Raw genomic sequence first — 21361 nt, forward strand, 5'->3', positions numbered from 1 at the left:
TGGCGAGAGCAGGCCGGGCGTGAGCGCATTCCCCTGAATAGACCCCGGGTGCGAGCCCAGCTGTCCGTGAGGGCCACGCCCACCCAGTTCGCACAAGCGGTGCGGCACACCAGAGAGAGAAATCCCCGGGAGGAAGTGACTGGTCTTGGAGTGGGGAGAGCAGCATCCCAGCTGGGGAGCCATCCTGCAGGGATCTTGGCGAGAGCGAGCTGGGTGTGAGCACATTCCCCTGAATAGACCCCAGGGGCGGGCCCAGCTGTTCGTGAGGGCCACGCCCACTCAGTTCATGCGAGCGGTGCAGCGCACCGGAGGGAGAAATCCCCGGGAGGAAGTGACTGATCTTGGAGCGGAGAGAGTAGCATCCCAGCTGGGGAGCCGTCCTGCCAGGATTCTGGCGGACGGAGGCGGAGCGTGAACGCGGGGATCAGCTCTATATTCTGTGGTGCTACACACCTAGCTCTCTGATCCCTCCCCCACCCTCCGCAGGCGGCTCCATTAACATTCGAATACCCTAAGCCAGAAGGAGAATTTCAGATAGGGATCTGACTGCATTTTTTTTTAGCTGATTACCTGGAAAATCTAGTTTCCCGGTGATGGCTCGGAGACAGCAGTCCATATCAAACCACATAAAGAAACAGACCATGACAGCTTCTCCAACCCCCCAAACAAAAGAATCAAAATCTTTCCCAAATGAAGACACAATCCTGGAATTATCAGATACAGAATATAAAAAACTAATTTACAGAATGCTTAAAGATATCACAAATGAAATTAGGATAACTGCAGAAAAAGCCAAGGAACACATTGATAAAACTGTTGAAGAACTCAAAAAGGTTATTCAAGAACATAGTGGAAAAATTAATAAGTTGCAAGAATCCATAGAGAGACAGCATGTAGAAATCCAAAAGATTAACAATAAAATTACAGAATTAGACAATGCAATAGAAAGTCAGAGGAGCAGACTCGAGCAATTAGAATGTAGACTGGGACTTCTGGAGGACCAGGGAATCAACTCCAACATAGCTGAAAAAAAATCAGATAAAAGAATTTAAAAAAATGAAGAAACCCTAAGAATCATGTGGGACTCTATCAAGAAGGATAACTTGCGAGTGATTGGAGTCCCAGCACAGGGAGGGGGGACAGAAAACACAGAGAAAATAGTTGAAGAACTCCTGACAGAAAACTTCCCTGACATCATGAAAGACGAAAGGATATCTATCCAAGATGCTCATCGAACCCCATTTAAGATTGATCCAAAAAGAAAAACACCAAGACATATTATCATCAAACTTGCCAAAACCAAAGACAAACAGAAAATTTTAAAAGCAGCCAGGGAGAAAAGAAAGGTTTCCTTCAAGGGAGAATCAATAAGAATAAGTTCAGACTACTCAGCAGAAACCATGCAGGCAAGAAGAGAATGGGACGATGTATACAGAGCACTGAAGGAGAAAAACTGCCAACCAAGGATCATATATCCAGCAAAACTCTCTCTGAAATATGAAGGAGAAATTAAGATATTTACAGATAAACACAAGTTTAGAGAATTTGCAAAAACCAAACCAAGACTGCAAGAAATGCTAAAGGAGATTGTTTGGCCTGATGACCAATAATATCAGGTACCAGCAGAATACAAGGTCACAAAACAGAACATCCTGATATCAACGCAACTCAAATAGGGAAAGCACAAAAACAAAGTAAGATTAATTCTAAAAAATAAATAAATAAACGAAACAATACACATAACAGGAAATCATGGAAATCAATAGATAAACGATCACAATAATCAAAAAGAGGGACTAAATATAGGAGGCATTGAACTGCCAGATGGAGAGTGATACAAGGCGATATAGAACGATACAAGTTAGGTTTTTACTTAGAAAAATAGGGGTAAATAATAAGGTAACCACAAAAAGGAATATCAATTCCATAACTCAAGAAAAACGTAACGACTCAACAAACATAAAGTTAAACATTATGAAAATGAGGATCTCACAATCTACTAAGAAAAACATCTCAGCACAAAAAAGTATGTGGAAAAATGAAAAGGCCAACAACACACATGAAAAAGCATCAAAATGACAGCACTAAAAACTTATTTATCTATAATTACGCTGAATGTAAATGGACTAAATGCACCAATAAGGAGACAGAGAGTCACGGACTGGATAAAGAAACACAATCCATCTATACGCTGTCTACGAGAGACACACCTTAGACTTAAGAGACACAAACAAACTAAAACTCAAAGGATGGAAAAAAATATATCAAGCAAATAATAAGCAAAAAAGAAGAGGAGTAGCAATATTAATTTCTGACAAAATAGACTTTAGACTTAAATCCGCCACAAAGGATAAAGAAGGACACTATATAATGATAAAAGGGACAATTGATCAGGAAGATATAACCATATTAAATATTTACGCACCCAATGACAGGGCTGCAAGATACATAAATCAAATTTTAACAGAATTGAAAAGTGAGATAGACACCTCCACATTTATAGTAGAAGACTTCAACACACCACTTTCGGAGAAGGACAGGACATCCAGTAAGAAGCTCAATAGAGACACGGAAGACCTACTTACAACAATCAACCAACTTGACCTCATAGACTTAAACAGAACTCTCCACCCAACTGCTGCAAAATATACTTTTTTTTCTAGTGCACATGGAACATTCTCTAGAATAGACCACATATTAGGTCACAAAACAAATCTTGGTAGAATCCAAAACATCAAAATATTACAAAGCATCTTCTCAGACCACAAGGCAATGAAGCTAGAAATCAATAACAGAAAAACTAGGGAAAAGAAATCAAATACTTGGAAACTGAACATTACCCTCCTGAAAAAAGACTGGGTTATAGAAGACATCAAGGAGGGAATAAGGAAATTCTTAGAAAGCAACGAGAATGAAAATACTTCCTATCAAAACCTCTGGGACACAGCAAAAGCAGTGCTCAGAGGCCAATTTATATCGATAAATGCACACATACAAAAAGAAGAAAGAGACAAAATCAGAGAACTGTCCCTACAACTTGAACAAATAGAAAGTGAGCAACAAAAGAACCCATCAGGCACCAGAAGAAAACAAATAATAAAAATTAGAGCTGAACTAAATGAATTAGAGAACAGAAAAACAATTGAAAGAATTAACAAAGCCAAAAGCTGGTTCTTTGAAAAAATTAACAAAATTGATAAACCATTGGCTAGACTGACTAAAGAAAAACAAGAAAGGAAACAAATAACCCGAATAAGAAACGAGAAGGACCACATCACAACAGAACCAAATGAAATTAAAAGAATCATTTCAGATTACTACGTAAAATTGTACTCTAACAAATTTGAAAACCTAGAAGAAATGGATAAATTCTTCGAAAAATACTACCTACCTAAACTAACACATTCAGAAGTAGAACAACTAAATAGACCCATAACAAAAAAAGAGATTGAAACAGTAATCAAAAAACTCCCAACAAAAAAAAGTCCTGGCCCAGACGGCTTCACTGCAGAGTTCTACCAAACCTTCAGAGAAGACTTAACACCACTACTACTGAAGGTATTTCAAAGCATAGAACAAGACAGAATACTACCCAACTCATTCTATGAAGCTACCATCTCCCTGATACCAAAACCAGGTAAAGACATTACAAAAAAAGAAAATTTTAGACCTATGTCCCTCATGAACATAGATGCAAAAATTCTAGCCAATAGAATCCAACAACACATCAAAAAAATAATTCACCCTGATCAAGTGGGATTTATACCAGGTATGCAAGGCTGGTTTAATATCAGAAAAACCATTAATGTAATCCATCACATAAATAAAACAAAAGATAAAAACCACGTGATCTTATCAATAGATGCAGAAAAGGCATTTGACAAAGTTCAACACCCATTTATAATAAAAACTCTTACCAAAACAGGAATTGAAGGAAAATTCCTCAACATAATAAAGGGCATCTATGCAAAGCCAACAGCCAATATCACTCTAAATGGAGAGAACCTGAAAGCATTTCCCCTGAGAACGGGAACCAGACAAGGATGCCCTTTATCACTACTCTTATTCAACATCGTACTTGAAGTCCTAGCCAGGGCAATTAGGCTAGACAAAGAAATAAAGGGTATCCAGATTGGCAAGGAGGAAGTAAAGCTATCACTATTTGCAGATGACATGATCGTATACATGCAAAACCCTAAGGAATCCTCCAGAAAACTACTGAAACTAATAGAAGAGTTTGGAAGAGTCTCAGGTTATAAAATAAACATACAAAAATCACTTGGATTCCTCTACATCAACAAAAAGAACACCGAAGAGGAAATAACCAAATCAATACCATTCACAGTAGCCCCCAAGAAGATAAAATACTTAGGAATAAATCTTACCAAGGATGTAAAAGACCTATACAAAGAAAACTATAAAACTCTGCTACAAGAAATTCAAAAGGACATACTTAAGTGGAAGAACATACCCTGCTCATGGATAGGAAGACTTAACATAGTAAAAATGTCTATTCTACCAAAAGCCATCTATACATATAACGCACTTCCAATCCAAATACCAATGTCATATTTTAAGGGGATAGAGAAACAAATCACTAATTTCATATGGAAGGGAAAGAACCCCCGGATAAGCAAAGCATTACTGAAAAAGAAGAAGAAAGTGGGAGGCCTCACTCTACCTGATTTCAGAACCTATTATACAGCTACAGTAGTCAAAACAGCCTGGTACTGGTACAACAACAGGCACATAGACCAATGGAACAGAATTGAGAACCCAGATATAAATCCATCCATGTATGAGCAGCTGATATTTGACAAAGGACCAGTGTCAGTGAATTGGGGAAATGATAGTCTTTTTAACGAATGGTGCTGGCATAACTGGATATCCATTTGCAAAAGAATGAATCAGGACCCATACCTCACACCATGCACAAAAACTAACTCCAAGTGGATCAAAGACCTAAACATAAAGACTAAAACGATAAAGATCATGGAAGAAAAAATAGGGACAACCCTAGGAGCCCTAATACAGGGCATAAACAGAATACAAAACATTACCAAAAATGATGAAGAGAAACCAGATAACTGGGAGCTCCTAAAAATCAAACACCTATGCTCATCTAAAGACTTCACCAAAAGAGTAAAAAGACCACCTACAGACTGGGAAAGAATATTCAGCTATGACATCTCAGACCAGCGCCTGATCTCTAAAATCTACATGATTCTGTCAAAACTCAACCACAAAAAGACAAGCAACCCAATCAAGAAATGGGCAAAGGATATGAACACACATTTCACTAAAGAAGATATTCAGGCAGCCAACATATACATGAGAAAATGCTCCCGATCATTAGCCATTAGAGAAATGCAAATTAAAACTATGATGAGATTCCATCTCACACCAACTAGACTGGCATTAATCCAAAAAACACAAAATAATAAATGTTGGAGAGGCTGCGGAGAGATTGGAACTCTCATACACTGCTGGTGGGATTGTAAAATGGTACAACCACTTTGGAAATCCATCTGGCGTTATCTTAAACAGTTAGAAATAGAACTACCATACAACCCAGAAATCCCACTCCTTGGAATATACCCTAGAGATACAAGAGCCTTCACACAAACAGACATATGCACACCCTTGTTTATTTCAGCTCTGTTTACAACAGCAAAAAGCTGGAAGCAACCAAGTGTCCGTCAATGGATGAATGGGTAAATAAATTGTGGTATATTCACACAATGGAATACTACGCATCGATAAAGAACAGAGACGAATCTCTGAAACATTTCATAACATGGAGGAATCTGGAAGACATTATGCTGAGCGAAATGAGTCAGAGGCAAAAGGACAAATACTGTATAAGACCACTATTATAAGATCTTGAGAAATAGAAAAACCTGAGAAGAACACATACTTTTGTGGTTACAAAGGGGGGAGGGAGGGAGAGGGTTTTTTATTGATCAATCAGTAGATAAGAACTGCTTTGGGTGAAGGGAAAGACAACACACAATACAAGGAAGGTCAGCCTAATTGGACTGGACTAAAAGCAAAGAGGTTTCCAGGATAAAATGAAAGCTTCAAAGGTCAGCGGAGCAGGGGCTGGGGTCTGGGGAACATGGTCTGAGGAGACTTCTAAGTCAAAGGGCACAATAATTCTATTATGAAAACATTCTGCATCCCACTTTGAATTGTGGCACCTGGGGTCCTAAATGCCAACAAGCGGCCATCTAAGATGCATCAATTGGTCTCAACCCACCTGGAGCAAAGGCAAAGGAAGAACACCAAGGCCACATGACCACTAAGAACCCAAGAGACAGAAAGGGCCACATGAACCAGAGACCTACATTATCCTGAGACCAGAAGAACTAGTTGGTGCCCAGCCACAATCGATGTCTGCCCTGCTAGGGAGCACAACAGACAACTCCTGAGGGAGCAGGAGGCCAATGGGATACAGACACCAAATTCTCACAAAAAGCCCATACCTAATGATATGAATGCGACTAGAGGAATCCCAGAGACAATGCTCCCCAGAACTTCTGATGGCACAGGACAGGAACCATCCCCGAAGACAACTCATCAGGCATGAAAAGGACTGGTCAGCGGGGGGGAGAGAGATGCTGATGAAGAGTGAGCTAATTAAATTAGGTGGACACTGGAGAGTGTGTTGGCAACTCTTGACTGGAGGGGGGATGGGAAGATAGAGAGAGAGGGAAGATGGCAAAATTGGCACGAAACGAGAGACTGAAAGGGCTGACTCAATAGGGGGAGAGCAAGTGGGAGAAGGGAGTATGATGTATGTAAACCTACATGTGACAGACTAATTGGAATGGTAAATGTTCACTTGAAGCTTAATAAAAATTAATTAAAAAAAAAAAAGATCTTACTTAGAAATCTCATCCATCAGAATCTAAGTTCATCACTTACAAATTCTACCTTCCACCAAACATTTGAACATAATTCAGACAAGTTCTTTGCCACTGCATAAAAAGCATCACTCTTCCTCCATTGTCCAATGACATGTTCATCATGTCCTTTAAAGCCTCACCAGATGCACACTTAACCTCCACATTTCTAGCAACATTCTGTTGCTGGCTCCATATGTATTCTCTAAGATGATAGAGGCTTTATAGCTCTCCTCACTTCCTCCTGAGCCCTCATCAGAATCGCCTTTGATGTCCATAATTCTACCAACCGTCTCTGCAAGGAAATCTAGGGTTTTACTATTAAGCACCTTAAAACTTTTCCAGCCTCTATCCATTACCCAAGTCCAAAACTGCTTCCACATTTTAGGTATCTGTTAGAGCAGCACCCCACTCTTGGTACCAAATTCTGTCTTGGTTATGTAGTGCTGCTATAATAGAAATAATACAAATGGGTGGCTTTGACAAACAGAAACTTATATTCTTACAGTTTAGGAGGCTAGAAGGCTGAATTCAAGGTGCCAACTCTAGAGGAAGGCTTTCTCTTTCCATCAGCTTTAGAGGAAGGTCCTTGTCTCTTCTGAGCTTCTGTTCCTCAGCAATCTTCACGTGGTTTGTTATCTCTCTTCCCCCATCTCTGCTTGCCCCTCTCCCCTTTTATCTCTTGTAAGAGTTTGACTCAAGATACACCTCACGCTAATATTGTCTCATTAACATAATGGAAAACTCATTCCCAAAAGGGATCATAACCACAGGCATAAGCAAAAAATCCATTGCCATCAAGTCAATTCCAGCTCATAGCAACCCTATAGAACAGAGTAGAACTGCCCCATAGGGTTTCCAAGGAGCGGCTGGTAGATTTGAACTGCCAAACTTTTGGTTAGCAGTTGAACTCTTAACCACTATACCACCAGAGGTTAGGATTTACAACACATATTTTGGGGGGACACAATTCAACCCATAATGCCCATGTATACTGCTAGTGGAAGTATGACTAGTGCAACCACTGTGGAAAATAAGTTGGCATCATCTAGTAAAAGAATTGTGGTATTATCTAGTAAATTCTTGAACATGCCCCAAGGGATTATTCAAGAATTTTTTAAAAGCATTTTTAGTAATAGCAATAAATTGGGGTGATAGTAATAACACTCACCCCACAGAAGGGTCAGAATTTTATGAGATAAGCTTCAAACAGTCCTTGGCCCAATGCCTGACACCAGCTAAGCCCTGAAAAAAGGGTAGCTCTTGAGTGGTGGCAGTCTCCAGCAGGCTTTAGAAAAGTCAGAGCAGGGCTCTGGAGAGAGGGCAAGGCTAGAGATCTGGAGAGGAGCCCGTTAAAGCCATGAGAGTGATGGAGGGGTCCTGGATGCAAAGATCTGTGGCGGCCTGGGAAAGGGAGAAGATACTAGAGAAGACTAGTCAGGAAAGCCCAAAGGGTGGTGTCTTAGTTATCTAGTGCTGCCGTAACATAATACCACAAGTGGATAGCTTTAACAGAGAGAAACTTATTTTCTCACAATCTAGTATGTTACAAGTCTAAATTCAGGACGTAGGCTCCAGGGTAAGGTTTTCTCTCTCTGTCAGCTCTGGAAGAAGGTCCTTGTCCTCAATCTTCCCATGGCTGAGGAGCTTCTCAGGCGCAGGGACGCCAGGCCCAAAGGACACGCTCTGCTCCTCGTGCTGCTTTCTTGGTGGTGTGAGGTCCCCAACTCTCTGCTTACTTCCCTTTCCTTTTATCTCTTGAGAGGGAAAAGGTGGTGCAGGCCACACCCCAGGGAAACTCCCTTTACCTTGGATTAGGGAGGTGACCTGAGTAAGGGTGGTGTTAAAATCCCACCCTAATCCTCTCAACATAAAATTATAATCACAAAATGGAGGACAACCACACATGGCCTAACCAAGTTGAAACACAGATTTTTAGGGGGGACATAATTCAATCCATGACAGGTGGGGAGGCACAGAAGTCCAGGGAGGGTGTAGCTGAGAAAGAAGGGAGGAGCAGACAACCTCTGCATGTTTCACAAAGCCACTGCAGAGGATGAGGGTTAAGAAAACTGGTCCACCACCAGGGAGTGTAGTGTCCTGTTGAGGGAACAATTTCCACACACATCAAGCTTTCTACAAAGATCAGAAAACAATGCCAACAAAGACCTCAAAGCCATATCCTGAACCTTGGAGAAATAATTTCCACTACTTGAATATTTTCAATACAAACATTATCCTAGGTAAAAAGAAGAAGGTGGAGATACCTGACTATATACTTGCAAAAGCATGACACTAGAACATTCTACCAATTCAGCACTCAGCATAAATTTTAGAGGTATCTCTTAGACAGCCTTCAGTCCAGGAGGTTTTTGTTTTTTGTTTTTGTTTATGGTCATAAAAAAACCCTTTTATCAAAAAACAATGTAAAACACCCTTATGTAAAATAGACTCCTTCCACCCCCACAAGCCCCACCCTCTGCAGAACCCTAGGGAGCCTCAGAACAGTCTGAGAGGTGATGATCTGGGCCAAGACTGTCTCACACAGAAAGAGGAACTGAGGCCAGTGAATTTGACTTTGTCAGGTTCCCAGGCAAGTGAGTGGCAGAACCAAGCTCAGAACCCCGGCTGCCATTTAACACACTTTCCATTTTATTACACCTGCCAAAAAGATGGAAGACCCCAACACTCTTAGGAGACTCAGGCCAGGTACATTAAGTTGTGGAGGCAATAGGAGAGCTGGTGGGTATATTCCAGAAATCCACAATCAGGGACTCTGATGGCTACAGTGGCCTTACCAGGAGGGACACTAGCTACATTACAGCCCAGAGGTCCTTGGCAGCTGCCTTACCTCCTCCACTGTCCCCTGCCTCAGCTCCAATCTCCTCTTGCTCAGGTCTGAGGTCAGAGGAAGGCTTCACCTCCACTGGCAGGGGCTGGAGAGAGGCTGAACTCCCTTAGGAGGGGCAGTGGGCAGGGAGGGGGCACTGTGGTTAAGTTCTCTTACAGAACTGTACACAGAAAGAAGGAAGGTGAAAGCAGGATCTCTCAGAGCCTCATATTTGCTTGGAACCACTTAAAAGTATAGAAGTGACTTTTACTGCCAGGGTTCCAGAATGAGGAAAGCCCACAGGCCCTTGGCACAGAGTCTAATCCACAGGCGCCCAGGTAAGTAGGCTCCTCTTTTTATCACATTAGTTGATCCAGTAAGTGAAGAAAATGAGACATTGTCTGAGCACATTAGGGGAAGTTAGAAATAATAATAATAAAGAGATGAAAAGTCGTGATTATATTCCTGTCAGAGAACATTATGCTTAAGGAAAGAATTAAAGGTCTAAGTAGAATGGTAGACTGGGAGGAAAGTTATAATCAGAGCTGTATTAAAAACAATGCAAACACATGGGGGAGGGTATAATGATACAGAATTGGAAAGAACTTTATTATTACCCAAAAACCTCAAAGAAGAATAATGGAGACGATAGTAAAACAACTAAGGAGTAATCAGTGGCCAGCAAGTTGATGCTGACCCATGGCTGTTGTGGCGAACTCTGGGTTCTACTCGGCACAACTCCATAGGGGCCAAAAGCAAAGAACGAGCTGGGGAGAAGGAAAGGCAACTTTACTGACGGGCCAAGTAAGGAGGCAGTCGGGGCTAAGTGCCTTCCAAACCTGCCTTGCAGGCAGCTTGTTGAGGCTGGTTTTTACTGGCAGGATCAGTTTCAAAACACAAAATGGCGCAGGTGCAGGTACAGAGCGTTTTTGAGTGAGTAAGCCTTTTTTTAAGGCCTGTGTTTGATTCCCCTAGCAGGAGGAAGTCAGCCATTTTTGTTCATTAGCATGTTAGCTCTTCACCCATGGGTGGAGAATTTACATGCACGAGGCAGTTAATGAGCTAAAGGTTATCTGGAGTGTTAAGGTGGAGGGCAGGACCTGTTTCAGCAGATTCTAGCCAGCAGGTGGATGTTTTTTTTGTTACCTAGTTCAAGAAGTCTCTGCAAAGAAAACAACTTCAGGAAATAGGGCGGAAACAGAGTAGGAACTATATTTCAAACCCTGTCTTATGGTGACTCTCACGTGTGTCAGAGTAGAAGTGTGCTCCAAAGGGTTTTCAATGGCTGATTTTTCAGAAGTAGGTCTCCAGGTCTTTCTTCCCAGGTGCCCCTGGTGGACTGAACTACTAGCCTTTCAGTTAGCAGCTAAGCACTTAACCAGCTGCTCCACCCAGGGACATCTGAATCATTAAGGTGGACCTAAAAAAGAGGCGTTCATAAAACAAAAAGAAACACAATTTAGGCTGAACATCTGAAAAGTTTTTCTCCAGCTGGACTATTGTTCCAGGGACCTGGAGAAAAATCTCATCAAATCAGAGCTTGACATCTGATAGTCCTGGGTTCAAATCTGCATTTCTCTTACCACAAGCTGAGCGATCTTGAGCAAGCAACCCAACCTCTCTGATTCTCTCTCAGCTGCAAAAGGAGAATAATTCTGATGAGTTGACAGAGTTACTCTGAGGATTAAAAAATAGTATGTGTGGATCACTGAGCAGTACCTATGAGAAACAATAGCTGCCACCGTTATCAGACTACCATTAATATGCCACCCCAAAAAGCCACTGAGAGTATATTTGAGAGGCAGAGATGAGGCTGATGATATGTCAATAATCATATTGACTTGCTATGATTAAAAAAAAAAAGATATCCATTCACAGTCATTAACTAGACTATGCTTTTATGAAGGATCAGATTTTGTTTTATTTGTGTCTTTACCACAAGTATTTTTTTTGGTATGCATGTATTTTATCGGGGAGTGGGGAGAACACAAATAAAGCAGTACCTTTCCTTTTATAAGGAGGAGCCCTGATGGTGCAGTGGTTAAGAGCTCGGCTGCTAACCGAAAGGTCAGCAGTTCGAACCCAACAGCAGCTCTACAGGAGGAAGATGCGGCAGTCTGCTTCTGTAAAGATTTATAGCCTTGAAAACCCTGTGGGGCAGTTCTACTCTATAGGGTCGCTATGAGTTGGAATAGACTCAACGGCAATGGGTTTGCTTTTCACAAAACTTGAAACTTGAAAAAAAATTTTTTCAAGATGTTCTAATAGCCCAAATGTAGGCAGCACCCATGCATTACACAAATCACTTCCTGGAAAACATAAAGCTCGACACAACCACCAACTACAATTCTGTGTCTGGGCACTGTATAGCTCGACTCACATGCATACACACACCAAAAATAACCTCCTAAATATCATTCGACTAGCGTACAATTTACGGGGCCAGGGAGTGGATGTGGACAGTGGACTTGGGGGAAGGTTTTTGGCATGGGGAAGTCTCTGCAACATAGACTCTGCAAGCACTCAGCAGTGGATGAAATAGTCAGGGACTTTCATTAGGGTTTATTTTAGCCAAACGCAACGAGGAAATGAAGCCAGCTTTCTCTTTCTCCTGACCGAACAGGCAGGTGGTGATTAGCGACTCGATTTCCAATAAAAACGCTTTTATCTTAATTTCTGCAAGTCAGGGAAACCCATGCAGTCCAGGAGTGTTTGGGCCTTGAGTGCCCCTGCACCCCATATCAATGGGCGCTCTCCTCTGCTCTAGGCGAGAGCTCAGCTCAAGGTGCCCTCCCCAGGCCCACAACCCTCACCCTTCGGGTGGTTCCCAGTGGACCCTGTGGCTGCTTTGGAGGAGCAGAGAAGCAGCAAAATGGTTCCTGTGCCTTGACAGGTCAATTAAAAAAAGCCACGCAGTCAATTCCGACTCACGGCAAACCCAAATGTGTCAGAACAGAACTGCTCCGTAAGCTTCCATGGCCATGACCTTCCCGAAGCAGATCGCCAGAGGCACCCCTGGGTAGGTCCTAACCACCATCCTTTGGGTTAGTAGCCAAGTGCTTAACCACTTGCCCCACCCAGAGACTCCTAAGGGTCAATGGACATTGGTTTAAGGGGATCCTCCTGGGAGCGGAATGAAGCTGCAGTCCCTGGGATAGGAATTGCAAAGGGTTTGATGTGAGCAGCCCTGTGGGCCAGAGAACAGACAGGGGAGACACAAAGGAGATCAGACCAGGAGGGGGTTAGGAGAGCCAGCCTGGATTTCAACAGACAGTGGCCTCAGGTTTTATATAAGCTGTGAGCCCTGCCCCCACATAAGCATGCTGGGCCTTGGAAAAGAAAACCTACAACAGAGGGTCGGCCCACTGAAAGGCCTGGTATCCCTAAACCACAGCTGTTGCATCCTAATAGGCATTATTCAAAGGCCTCAGACCTTCAGATGCTACCAAGAGTCATTCAACTGCAACTGCCCCCAGCAATCTTGATGTTAAATCACAGGACACCAGGGGCTGACACCTGACTACAGCGTTTGAATTTTGCCCTGAAGTTTCTTTCTATACAGCCAAACACAGCAGAAAACATGGCCGTTTTTTCCAATCCTCTGGAGTTGCCTGAACTTCTCTGGGCTGAGCCACAAATAAGGATGTCATCAGAGGCTGGGGCCAGCTGCTGTCAGGAAGCCAGAGAGCAAAGGCCAGTCAGCCAGTCACCAGACTAGGGTTTCAAAGGTCAGAAAGACAACACCTCAGTGCCCACAGCCCTCTCACCGGCCTGTCATTCACTCTGTCCCGCCAGACCATGGCAAGACCCAATCTTCCGGATACCAAAGATCTTCGGTGCCGGCCTTATGCAGTTGAGATCCCAGTTAATACAGATACAGCACAGCCGTTGGTGTCTAAGAACATGACCGAACAACAACTACTGGTGGTATGCATGACATTGACTCTATACCAGGATATGCCAAGGAATCACAACCAGACAGAAGAGGGGTATACAAAATGCCTATGCTGGAGGATGACTGGGACCCCTGGAAAGACATCCCAGAGGATGGGCTGACCAGGGCCCTGGTCAGGGACATCCTGATAACCCCAATCTGCAGAAAACTTCCTCCCAGCTATCCTTCTCACAGCCACAAAACCAACAAGGGTCTTCACAGTATCTTAAAGGAAACGATTTGTCCATTCAACACTCATGTTGCTCCTACACGTGCCAGGAGTGTGCAAGCTGGGGGGCAGGGGGGCAAAGGGGTGGGGTCAAAAAGGGTCCTGCCCTCAGAGAGATTGGCATCTGGTTGAGTAGGAAGAAAGCCCATGGCAGTAATTGACACCCTGTAAATGAATAATTTCTTTTAGGAAGGATCAGCACAAGGCTGGTTGCTATTAGGCAGAGGTTAAAGATGTCCTAAAAGTCAAACTTTTCCAAGCCACTCTATCACTCCATCAGCTCTAACACCAACTACTCCCTCTCCCCTCAGCACTCTCCCTCCCGTCTTTGGGTTCCCTAAGTCACTGCAACATCTCCCAGAAGTCATGAACTGTATAAAGGAAATGGCTCATGCAGTTGTGAAGGCTGACAAGTCCCAAATTCATGGGTCAGGTGTAGGCTTCTCTCTGGCCCTCAGCTTTCTTGCTCCACGGGCCGGGAAGCCCACTGTGCCGTCCCCTGCAGGTCTCTCCTGCGGGTCTCTCCTTCCTTGATGGTGGTGGGCTCTTCTCTTTCCTGCCTCTGGGGTGGCTCATTTCAAGCCCAGTGGGACGGCAAAACTGACCAGCCCCTTGGTGGGCCACAATTACCCTATCACACAGTCCCGCGCAATCACTTGGGTGTGGGTTACAGGACCATGGCTAGAAAGGCCACACCAAAAGCAACCTGTTATACCCACCCTGCATGGCCAAGCCTGACCGACCCACTGTCACCCAATGCTGCTCTGCTCCCCAGAATGGAGATCCTCAGGCTCGCCAACTCCATGTTCCCCTAGGGGGCACTGCTATACCTTGGACTTGAAAAAAATCCCAAACAGCTGATGCATGTTTGATTTTTTTTTAAGTTTTATGTCTCTATGAGGATGCCTTTGAGAAAGCAGACCCTTTAGGAGCTAGCTCATGGATTATATCCCTTCTGAGCCTCCACTGTTTGGGGGGTCACCACTCTTAACCTTGTCCTCACGACAGGTTCCTTTCTCTGCAGAGACAGACCATTGCCACCAGCACCCCCCATTTGAATCCCAGCACTGCCACTTACTAGCCAGGTGGCCTTGGGCAAGTTATTTCACCTCTGTGACTCAGTTTCCTTACCAGTAAAATGGGGATAATAACGGCATTTCTGTTTATTATCTGTCAGGAGGATCAAATCAGGTGATGCTTGGAAAGCTCCCAGTAGAGTACGTGGCATATTGTAAAATGCCACACAAGGGTTGATTTGCCAAAAATGTATTCAAATCTCTTCCATCCAAAAACACATGAGAAAAAGCCACCTTCCTTCACCCTCACCATCACCTCAAGCTCCATCCTCCCCCTACTCTTGTCCCTGGGAGCCCTTTAGAAACAGCAGCTGGGCCTGGCCCTGTTCAGTGTGCCACCACATGCAGACAGCCCTTCCTGTGGCCTCTCCCTTCTGGGCCCCTCATGACTGTGCCTGCTTCAGTGTCCTTGAGTGCCAGGCTCTGCCCACAGTCATCTTGCCTTTCTGGCTACTCCTCCTTTGACCTCCCTGTCTCAAAGCCTGGTTCTCCTCTTCCCTCTTTGAGCCTCCTGCCTCCACCCTAGCTCCTTTTCTCCTCCCATCTCCCAAGGGAGCCCTCTCCAAGCTTCCTCCTTCTCTGCTCCCTTCACTCAGTAACTGGTGCCCAGTGAGCTCTGGTGTAGGCACTAACCTTTCTAGGCTTTTCCGTTTGAATCCCTGCCACATTCTGGAGTTAGTGTTTCCAAATCTTTCTTATCTCCAGCAGGAGGACTGTCCTAAAACATTCTGAAATCACTCTATCTAGATCACATCAGGTTTTCCACCTCCTAAGAGTGGGTGCTTTTACAGGTATAACCATTGTCCCAGGACTCAAACTCCAGTTGTGTATCAGCTTTGACTTTCCACTGTGCTCACTAGCTTACTTGTCTATTGGCCCTCTCTGTTTTATGGCTACTGCAAATTTCTAAACATCTAACTTTTCTAAATTGAAACACTACACCAACTTCCTAAATGAAGACCACAACATAGACAGTTATCACAAATACTTCAGTTTTGTATGCAAACAGAAGGGAGGGGGAGCCTTCTTTGTAAATTTAACTACAGGAGGAGAAAGAGAAGGAAGCGGTGAGCCCAGCAGTCGGCTCACGTACACCAGGATTCATTTATTCCTCACAAAACCAAAAACCAAACACATTGCCGTCGAGTCAATTCTGACTCATAAAGACCCTATAGGATAAAGTAGAACTGCCCTCTAGGGCTTCCAAGGCTGTAATCTTTACAGAAGCATACTGCCTCATCTTTCTCCCTCCGAGCAGCTGGAGGCTTCAAACTCCCAATCTTTCATTAGCAGCCAAGCGCTTAACCGCTGCATCATCAGGGCTCCTTTTATTCCTTACAAGGCAGGTCAAAGGCCTGTTTTACAGATTAGGGAAGCTCAAGGTAAAGGATGAGGGAAGGATTGAACTGGGACACAAGCTAGTCATGTCCGACTTTGTTTTTTTCCACTGCACTCCAAGCTGGAATGACAGCAGCAGATGTTTTAGTGGAACTTAAGAAGCTCTTCATCTCTGGGGAAATTAAAAAACACATACACACTCACTGAACTACAGAGAGAGAGAGAAAGAAGAGAAAGACTGACTCTCCCCGGGGGCATGTCAAGAAGACTTGAATTCATGGGGTGTAGGTGTATCCTCCCTCCTGGAGGCCCTGGGTGGCACAGATGGTTAAGCACTCAGCTGCTAACTGAAAAGTCGGCAGTTCAAACCCACCAGCTGCTCCGTGGGAGAAACAACATGGCAATCTTCTCCCATAAAGATTGTTATTGTTCTTGGTGTGTGCCATCGAGTGGATTTCAACTCACAGCGACCCTATGAAAACCCACCAGGCTTTCCTTAGGCTGTAATCTTTATAGGAGCAGATCTCTAGGTCTTCTCTCCCCAAGTGGTTGGTGGGCTCAAACCGCTGAACTTCTTAGCTGGCAGCCGAAAGCATAACCATTCTATCACCAGGGCCTGTAAAAACTGTTGTTGTTAGGTGCTGTCAAGTTGGTTCTGACTCATATCAACCCCATGTACAACAGAACGAAACACTGCCCGGTCCTGCGCCATCCTCACAATCATTGTTATACTTGGGCCCATTGTTGTAACCACCCTGTCAATTCATCTCACGAAGGGTCTTCCTCTTTTTTGCTGACTTTCTACTTTACCAAGCATGATGTCCTTCTCCACGGACTGGTCCCTCCTGATAACATGTCCAAAGTATGTGAGACAAAGTCTTGCCATCCTCATTTCTAATGAGCATTCTGGCTGTGCTTCTTCCAAGCCAGATTTGTTTGTTCTTCTGGCAGTCCATGCCATATTCAGTATGCTTCAGGAACACCTTAAATTCAAGGCATCAATTCTTCCTCTGTCTTCCTTATTCACCGTCCAGCTTTCACATGCATATTAAGCAATTTAAAACACCATGGCCTGGGTCAGATGCACCTTAGTCCTTAAAGTGACATCTTTGCTTTTCAACACTTTAAAGAGGTTTCCTGCAGAAGATTTGCCTAATGCAATAATACATCATTTGATTTCTTGACTGCTGCTTCCATGGGCGTTAATTGTGGATCCAAGTAAAGTGAAATTCTTTACAACTTCAATCTTTTCTCCGTTTATCATGATGTTGCTTATTGTCCAGTTGTGAGGATTTTTGCTTCCTTTATGTTGGGATGTAATCCTTACTGAAGGCTGTAGTCTTTTATCTTCATTAGTAAGTGCTTCAAGTCCTCTTCACTTTCAGCAAGAGGGGTTGTGTCATCTGCATATCACAGGTTGTTCCTGAGTCTTCCTCCAACCCTGATGTCCCACTCTTCTTCATGTAGTCCAGTTTCTAGATTATTTATTCAACATGAATAGGTATGGTGAAAGGATACAACCCTGATGCACACTTTCCCTTACTTTAAACCACACAGTATCACCTTGTTCTGTTTGAACGACTGCCTCTTGGTCGATGTACAGGTTCCCCATGAGCACAGTTAAGTGTTCTGGAATTCCCATGTCCACAATCTTCTCCACATAGTTGAATGACTTGGCATAGTCAATAAACCACAGGCAAACATCTTTCTGGTATTCTCTGTATTTAGCCAGGTCTCATTTGCATAAGCAGTGATATCCCTTGTTCCATGCTCTCTTCTGAATCAGGCTTGAATTTCTGGCAGTTCCCTGTTAATATACTGCTGCAACCACTTTTAAATAACTTTTAACAAAATTTTACTTGTGTGAGATATTAATGATATTGTTCGATAATTTCTGGATTCTGTTGGAAACCCTATCGGGTAGTTCCACTGTGTCATATAGGGTCGCAATGATTTAGAATCGACTCAACGACACACAACAATGGGTGTAGCCCCCCTCCCTGGACCCCCTGGATGGCACAGATGATTAAACGCTTAGCTGCTAACTAAAAAGTTAGAGGTTCAAGCCCAGCCAGAGGTGCCTGAGAAGAAAGACCTGGCAATCTACTTCTGAAAAATCGGCCGTTGAAAACCCCATGGAGCACTGTTCTACTCTGACACACATGGGTTCTCCATGAGTTGGAACTGACTCAATGGCAACTGGTTTTTTAGGTGTACCCCTGAAGCCCCATTAGGTAGCACCCCCCAACCAGACACACCAACGTTGAGGGGCTTCATCCACACACAGAGCCACAGCTAGACGCCCTTTCGCTGGAACTGTGGGGGAAACTAAGCTACGGCCTTATGAGAAAGGCAATTCTTAGTTTACTGCTTCCCTGCTCAAGAAAAAAGGACTCCCCAGTAGACATGTTTTGCTCAAGGCCATTATGGAAATGTGCTATCAGAGCTTGGGCAATAGTTCAGCTATTCAAAAATTCAATCCATTACCATCTAGCACATGTGGGAATGATTAATGTGCAACTGCTGTGTGTCATCTGGGCCATCAGTGACCATCAGAGCCACAGCAAATGTTGAAATAAAAAGAGGAAAATCCTTAAACCATTTTAAGCCAACTATGCTTTTCCAGAAGATGAAATTACCATTACTTTTTCCATTAAAACAGAATGAGGCAAAAAAAAAAAAAGATGGAATGGGGCTGGGTAGAATAAGCACAGATCCGAGGCAATAATCGGAAGGGACCCTCTGACTCATGGTATCACTTCCAGCAGAGGGGAAGGAGGGCAAGAGCTTAGGCTGAGCACTTCTGTGTATAGACTTGCTAAGTGTTTGAAGTATATACATTTCTGTACAATAAATCCCTAAGTGGGCAAAACCATCTCCATTTCACAGATGAGGAAGATGAGATTAAAAGAGCAAGTCCCTTAAGCTGTTAACCAAAAGTCTGGCAGTTTGAATCCACCAGTCACTCCTTGGAAACCCTATAGGGCAGTTCTATTCTATCCTAAATGGTTGCTATGAGTCAGAATTGACTGGACGGAAAAGGGGTATATCCACAGTTACGAATACTTTCTATAAAGTATCAAGGAAAAAATAAAGACAAATTCCCTCCAAAAACAAAGACAAATTCCTCAAACACTAGACTAAAGCTTTCATGAGGAATCTAACCAGTTGCCCTCCAGACTCATGGCAATGACATGTGTGTGTCAGAACAGAACTATGTTCCATAGGATTTTTAATAGCTGATTTCTCAGAAGTAGATCACCAGGTCTTTCTTCCAAGGTGCCTCTAGGTGGACTGAAACCTCCAACCTCTCTGTTAGCAACAGAGCCGGTTAACAGTTTGCACCACCCAGGGACTCCAGAGGAATCTAACTAATCCAAATGGCTGGTTAGTGGCTTCCATAACTCTGTGTCCACTCACCTGGTGTTGGGAGGAAAATGAAAACCTAGTCACAGGCTTTAACCCTTCAGGTCATAAAGGCAAGTAATTAGCGGTGTGGCTTCCAATAAAAGGCAAAGCAGCCTCGAAACGATTTCCTTTTCCCTGACAGAGATGTGCGGACTTACAGAGTCTGGCTGCTTGTGGTGGCAGGGCTGGCGACTTGTGACCAGGGCGCCTCGCAGGGCGGACTGGACTTGTGGGGACAGGGGAACCTGACCACGAGCCTTCCTCCCTCGGGAACTAGACCCCTTTCTGCGGTGCTGAAAGTCCATGGGAGGAATGGGGGATGAAGGCGGGAAGCAGGCACGTTCTCAGCACCTAACCCCTCAGCCCCTTCTGTCAGACACTCCCTCCTTTGCGGGGCCCCTCTGGGGTTTTGTCCCACGTGCTTTCTTTCAGATTCGTAAACTGGGTTTTTGCCCCATGTCCTCTCAGATTTAGGATCAAGCCCGCTTTGCCTGATGCTCCCGGGACAAGGGCCAGGGATGGCACCGTCTGGGGCCGCGGAAGCAGCAGGCGCTCAGATCCACCGGGGCGACAAATCCGACGCTCATCGAGCGAGGACCGGGGCTGGCACCCCCGCCCCAGGGACCCTCCGCACGCCGTCCGAGCCCAGGCCGTTTGGGAGGGGCGGCAGAAAGGGTTCCCGACATAACGGGAGATGCTATACTGAATCCGCCCCCACTGCGCGGTCCCACTTCACAGAGGTCTCCAGGGCTCCGGCAAGGCAGGGAGCAAGCCCAGGTCAGCGGCCCCGGCGGCCCCGGGACGGCCAGGAGGCGCGGGGAGGGAGCTCCAGCCTTGCAGCTTCTCCTCGGGCTCCCTGGTCACTTCTTCCCCCTTCCCGTTTGCCCGGGTCTGGACCCTTCTCAGGGTGGCCCTTCCGGGTGGTGAGCGCGCGAACCCCCAGTCCTGCACCGACGACCCGGCTGCCCGCCCGCCCGCCTGCCCAGCCGGTCCCCGGGGGACGACAGGTGCGCGGCTCGCGGCGCCTGGGCTCCGATCCCGGAAAGCTCTCCTGGCCGCTGCGCGCGGTTTACGGTCTGAGTTTACGGCGCTGGACCCGGAGTTTTCCGACGGCCGAGCCGCTGAAACCCGAGAGGCGGGGAGGGGCCGCGTGGCGACAGCGAAAAGGGCAGGCGGCGGGCGGCACGGTTGTCTTTACCTGCGGCTCCCCGGGCGGCCTCGGCGTCCATGCTGGTGCTCTGGCAGCGGCGCCCCGCCCCGCCCCACCCACCAGGGTCAGGCCCCGCCCCTGCACCGCCCCGCCCCGCCCAGCCCCGCCCTGACACGCCCCCGGTCCGCCCCGCCCCGCGCCCGCTTCGCCCCGCCCCGGCACCGCCCCGCCCCGCCCTGCCCTTCACACCAGGGTCAGGCCCCGCCCTGGCACCGCCCCACCCCGCCCCAGCACCGCCCTCCCCGCTCTTTCACCGCCCCCGGCACCGCCTTCCCTTTCCTACCGGGGTCAGGCCCCGCCCCGGCCCCGCCCCCTCCCAGCCCCAACCAGCCTATCCCTGGGGGTCGGCCCCGCCCCCTCTCCACCTGTCCCAGAGGACCCCTTCCCCACCACATCAGGTCCCTGCCTTAGTCTTCTCTGCTAAGGACGCC

The 21361-nt window shown here is 45.4% G+C and overlaps 1 protein-coding gene across 2 annotated transcripts in view; it reads right to left on the reverse strand.

Moving 5' to 3' along the window:
* LOC126088064 (protein FAM169B-like) overlaps window positions 1-20957 on the reverse strand; it is a 119522-nt gene extending 98565 nt beyond the window's left edge. For both annotated transcript variants that reach the window (XM_049906155.1, XM_049906156.1), the window contains exon 1: window positions 20919-20957. In XM_049906155.1, coding sequence (XP_049762112.1) covers window positions 20919-20949 — 31 coding nt within the window. In that variant the 5' untranslated portion in view covers window positions 20950-20957. The remainder of the gene's footprint in view (window positions 1-20918) is intronic.
* Between the last annotated feature and the right edge of the window lie 404 nt (window positions 20958-21361).

This window comes from Elephas maximus, chromosome 13, assembly GCF_024166365.1.
Source record: "Elephas maximus indicus isolate mEleMax1 chromosome 13, mEleMax1 primary haplotype, whole genome shotgun sequence".
In the NCBI taxonomy this organism is placed as follows: Eukaryota; Metazoa; Chordata; class Mammalia; order Proboscidea; family Elephantidae; genus Elephas; species Elephas maximus.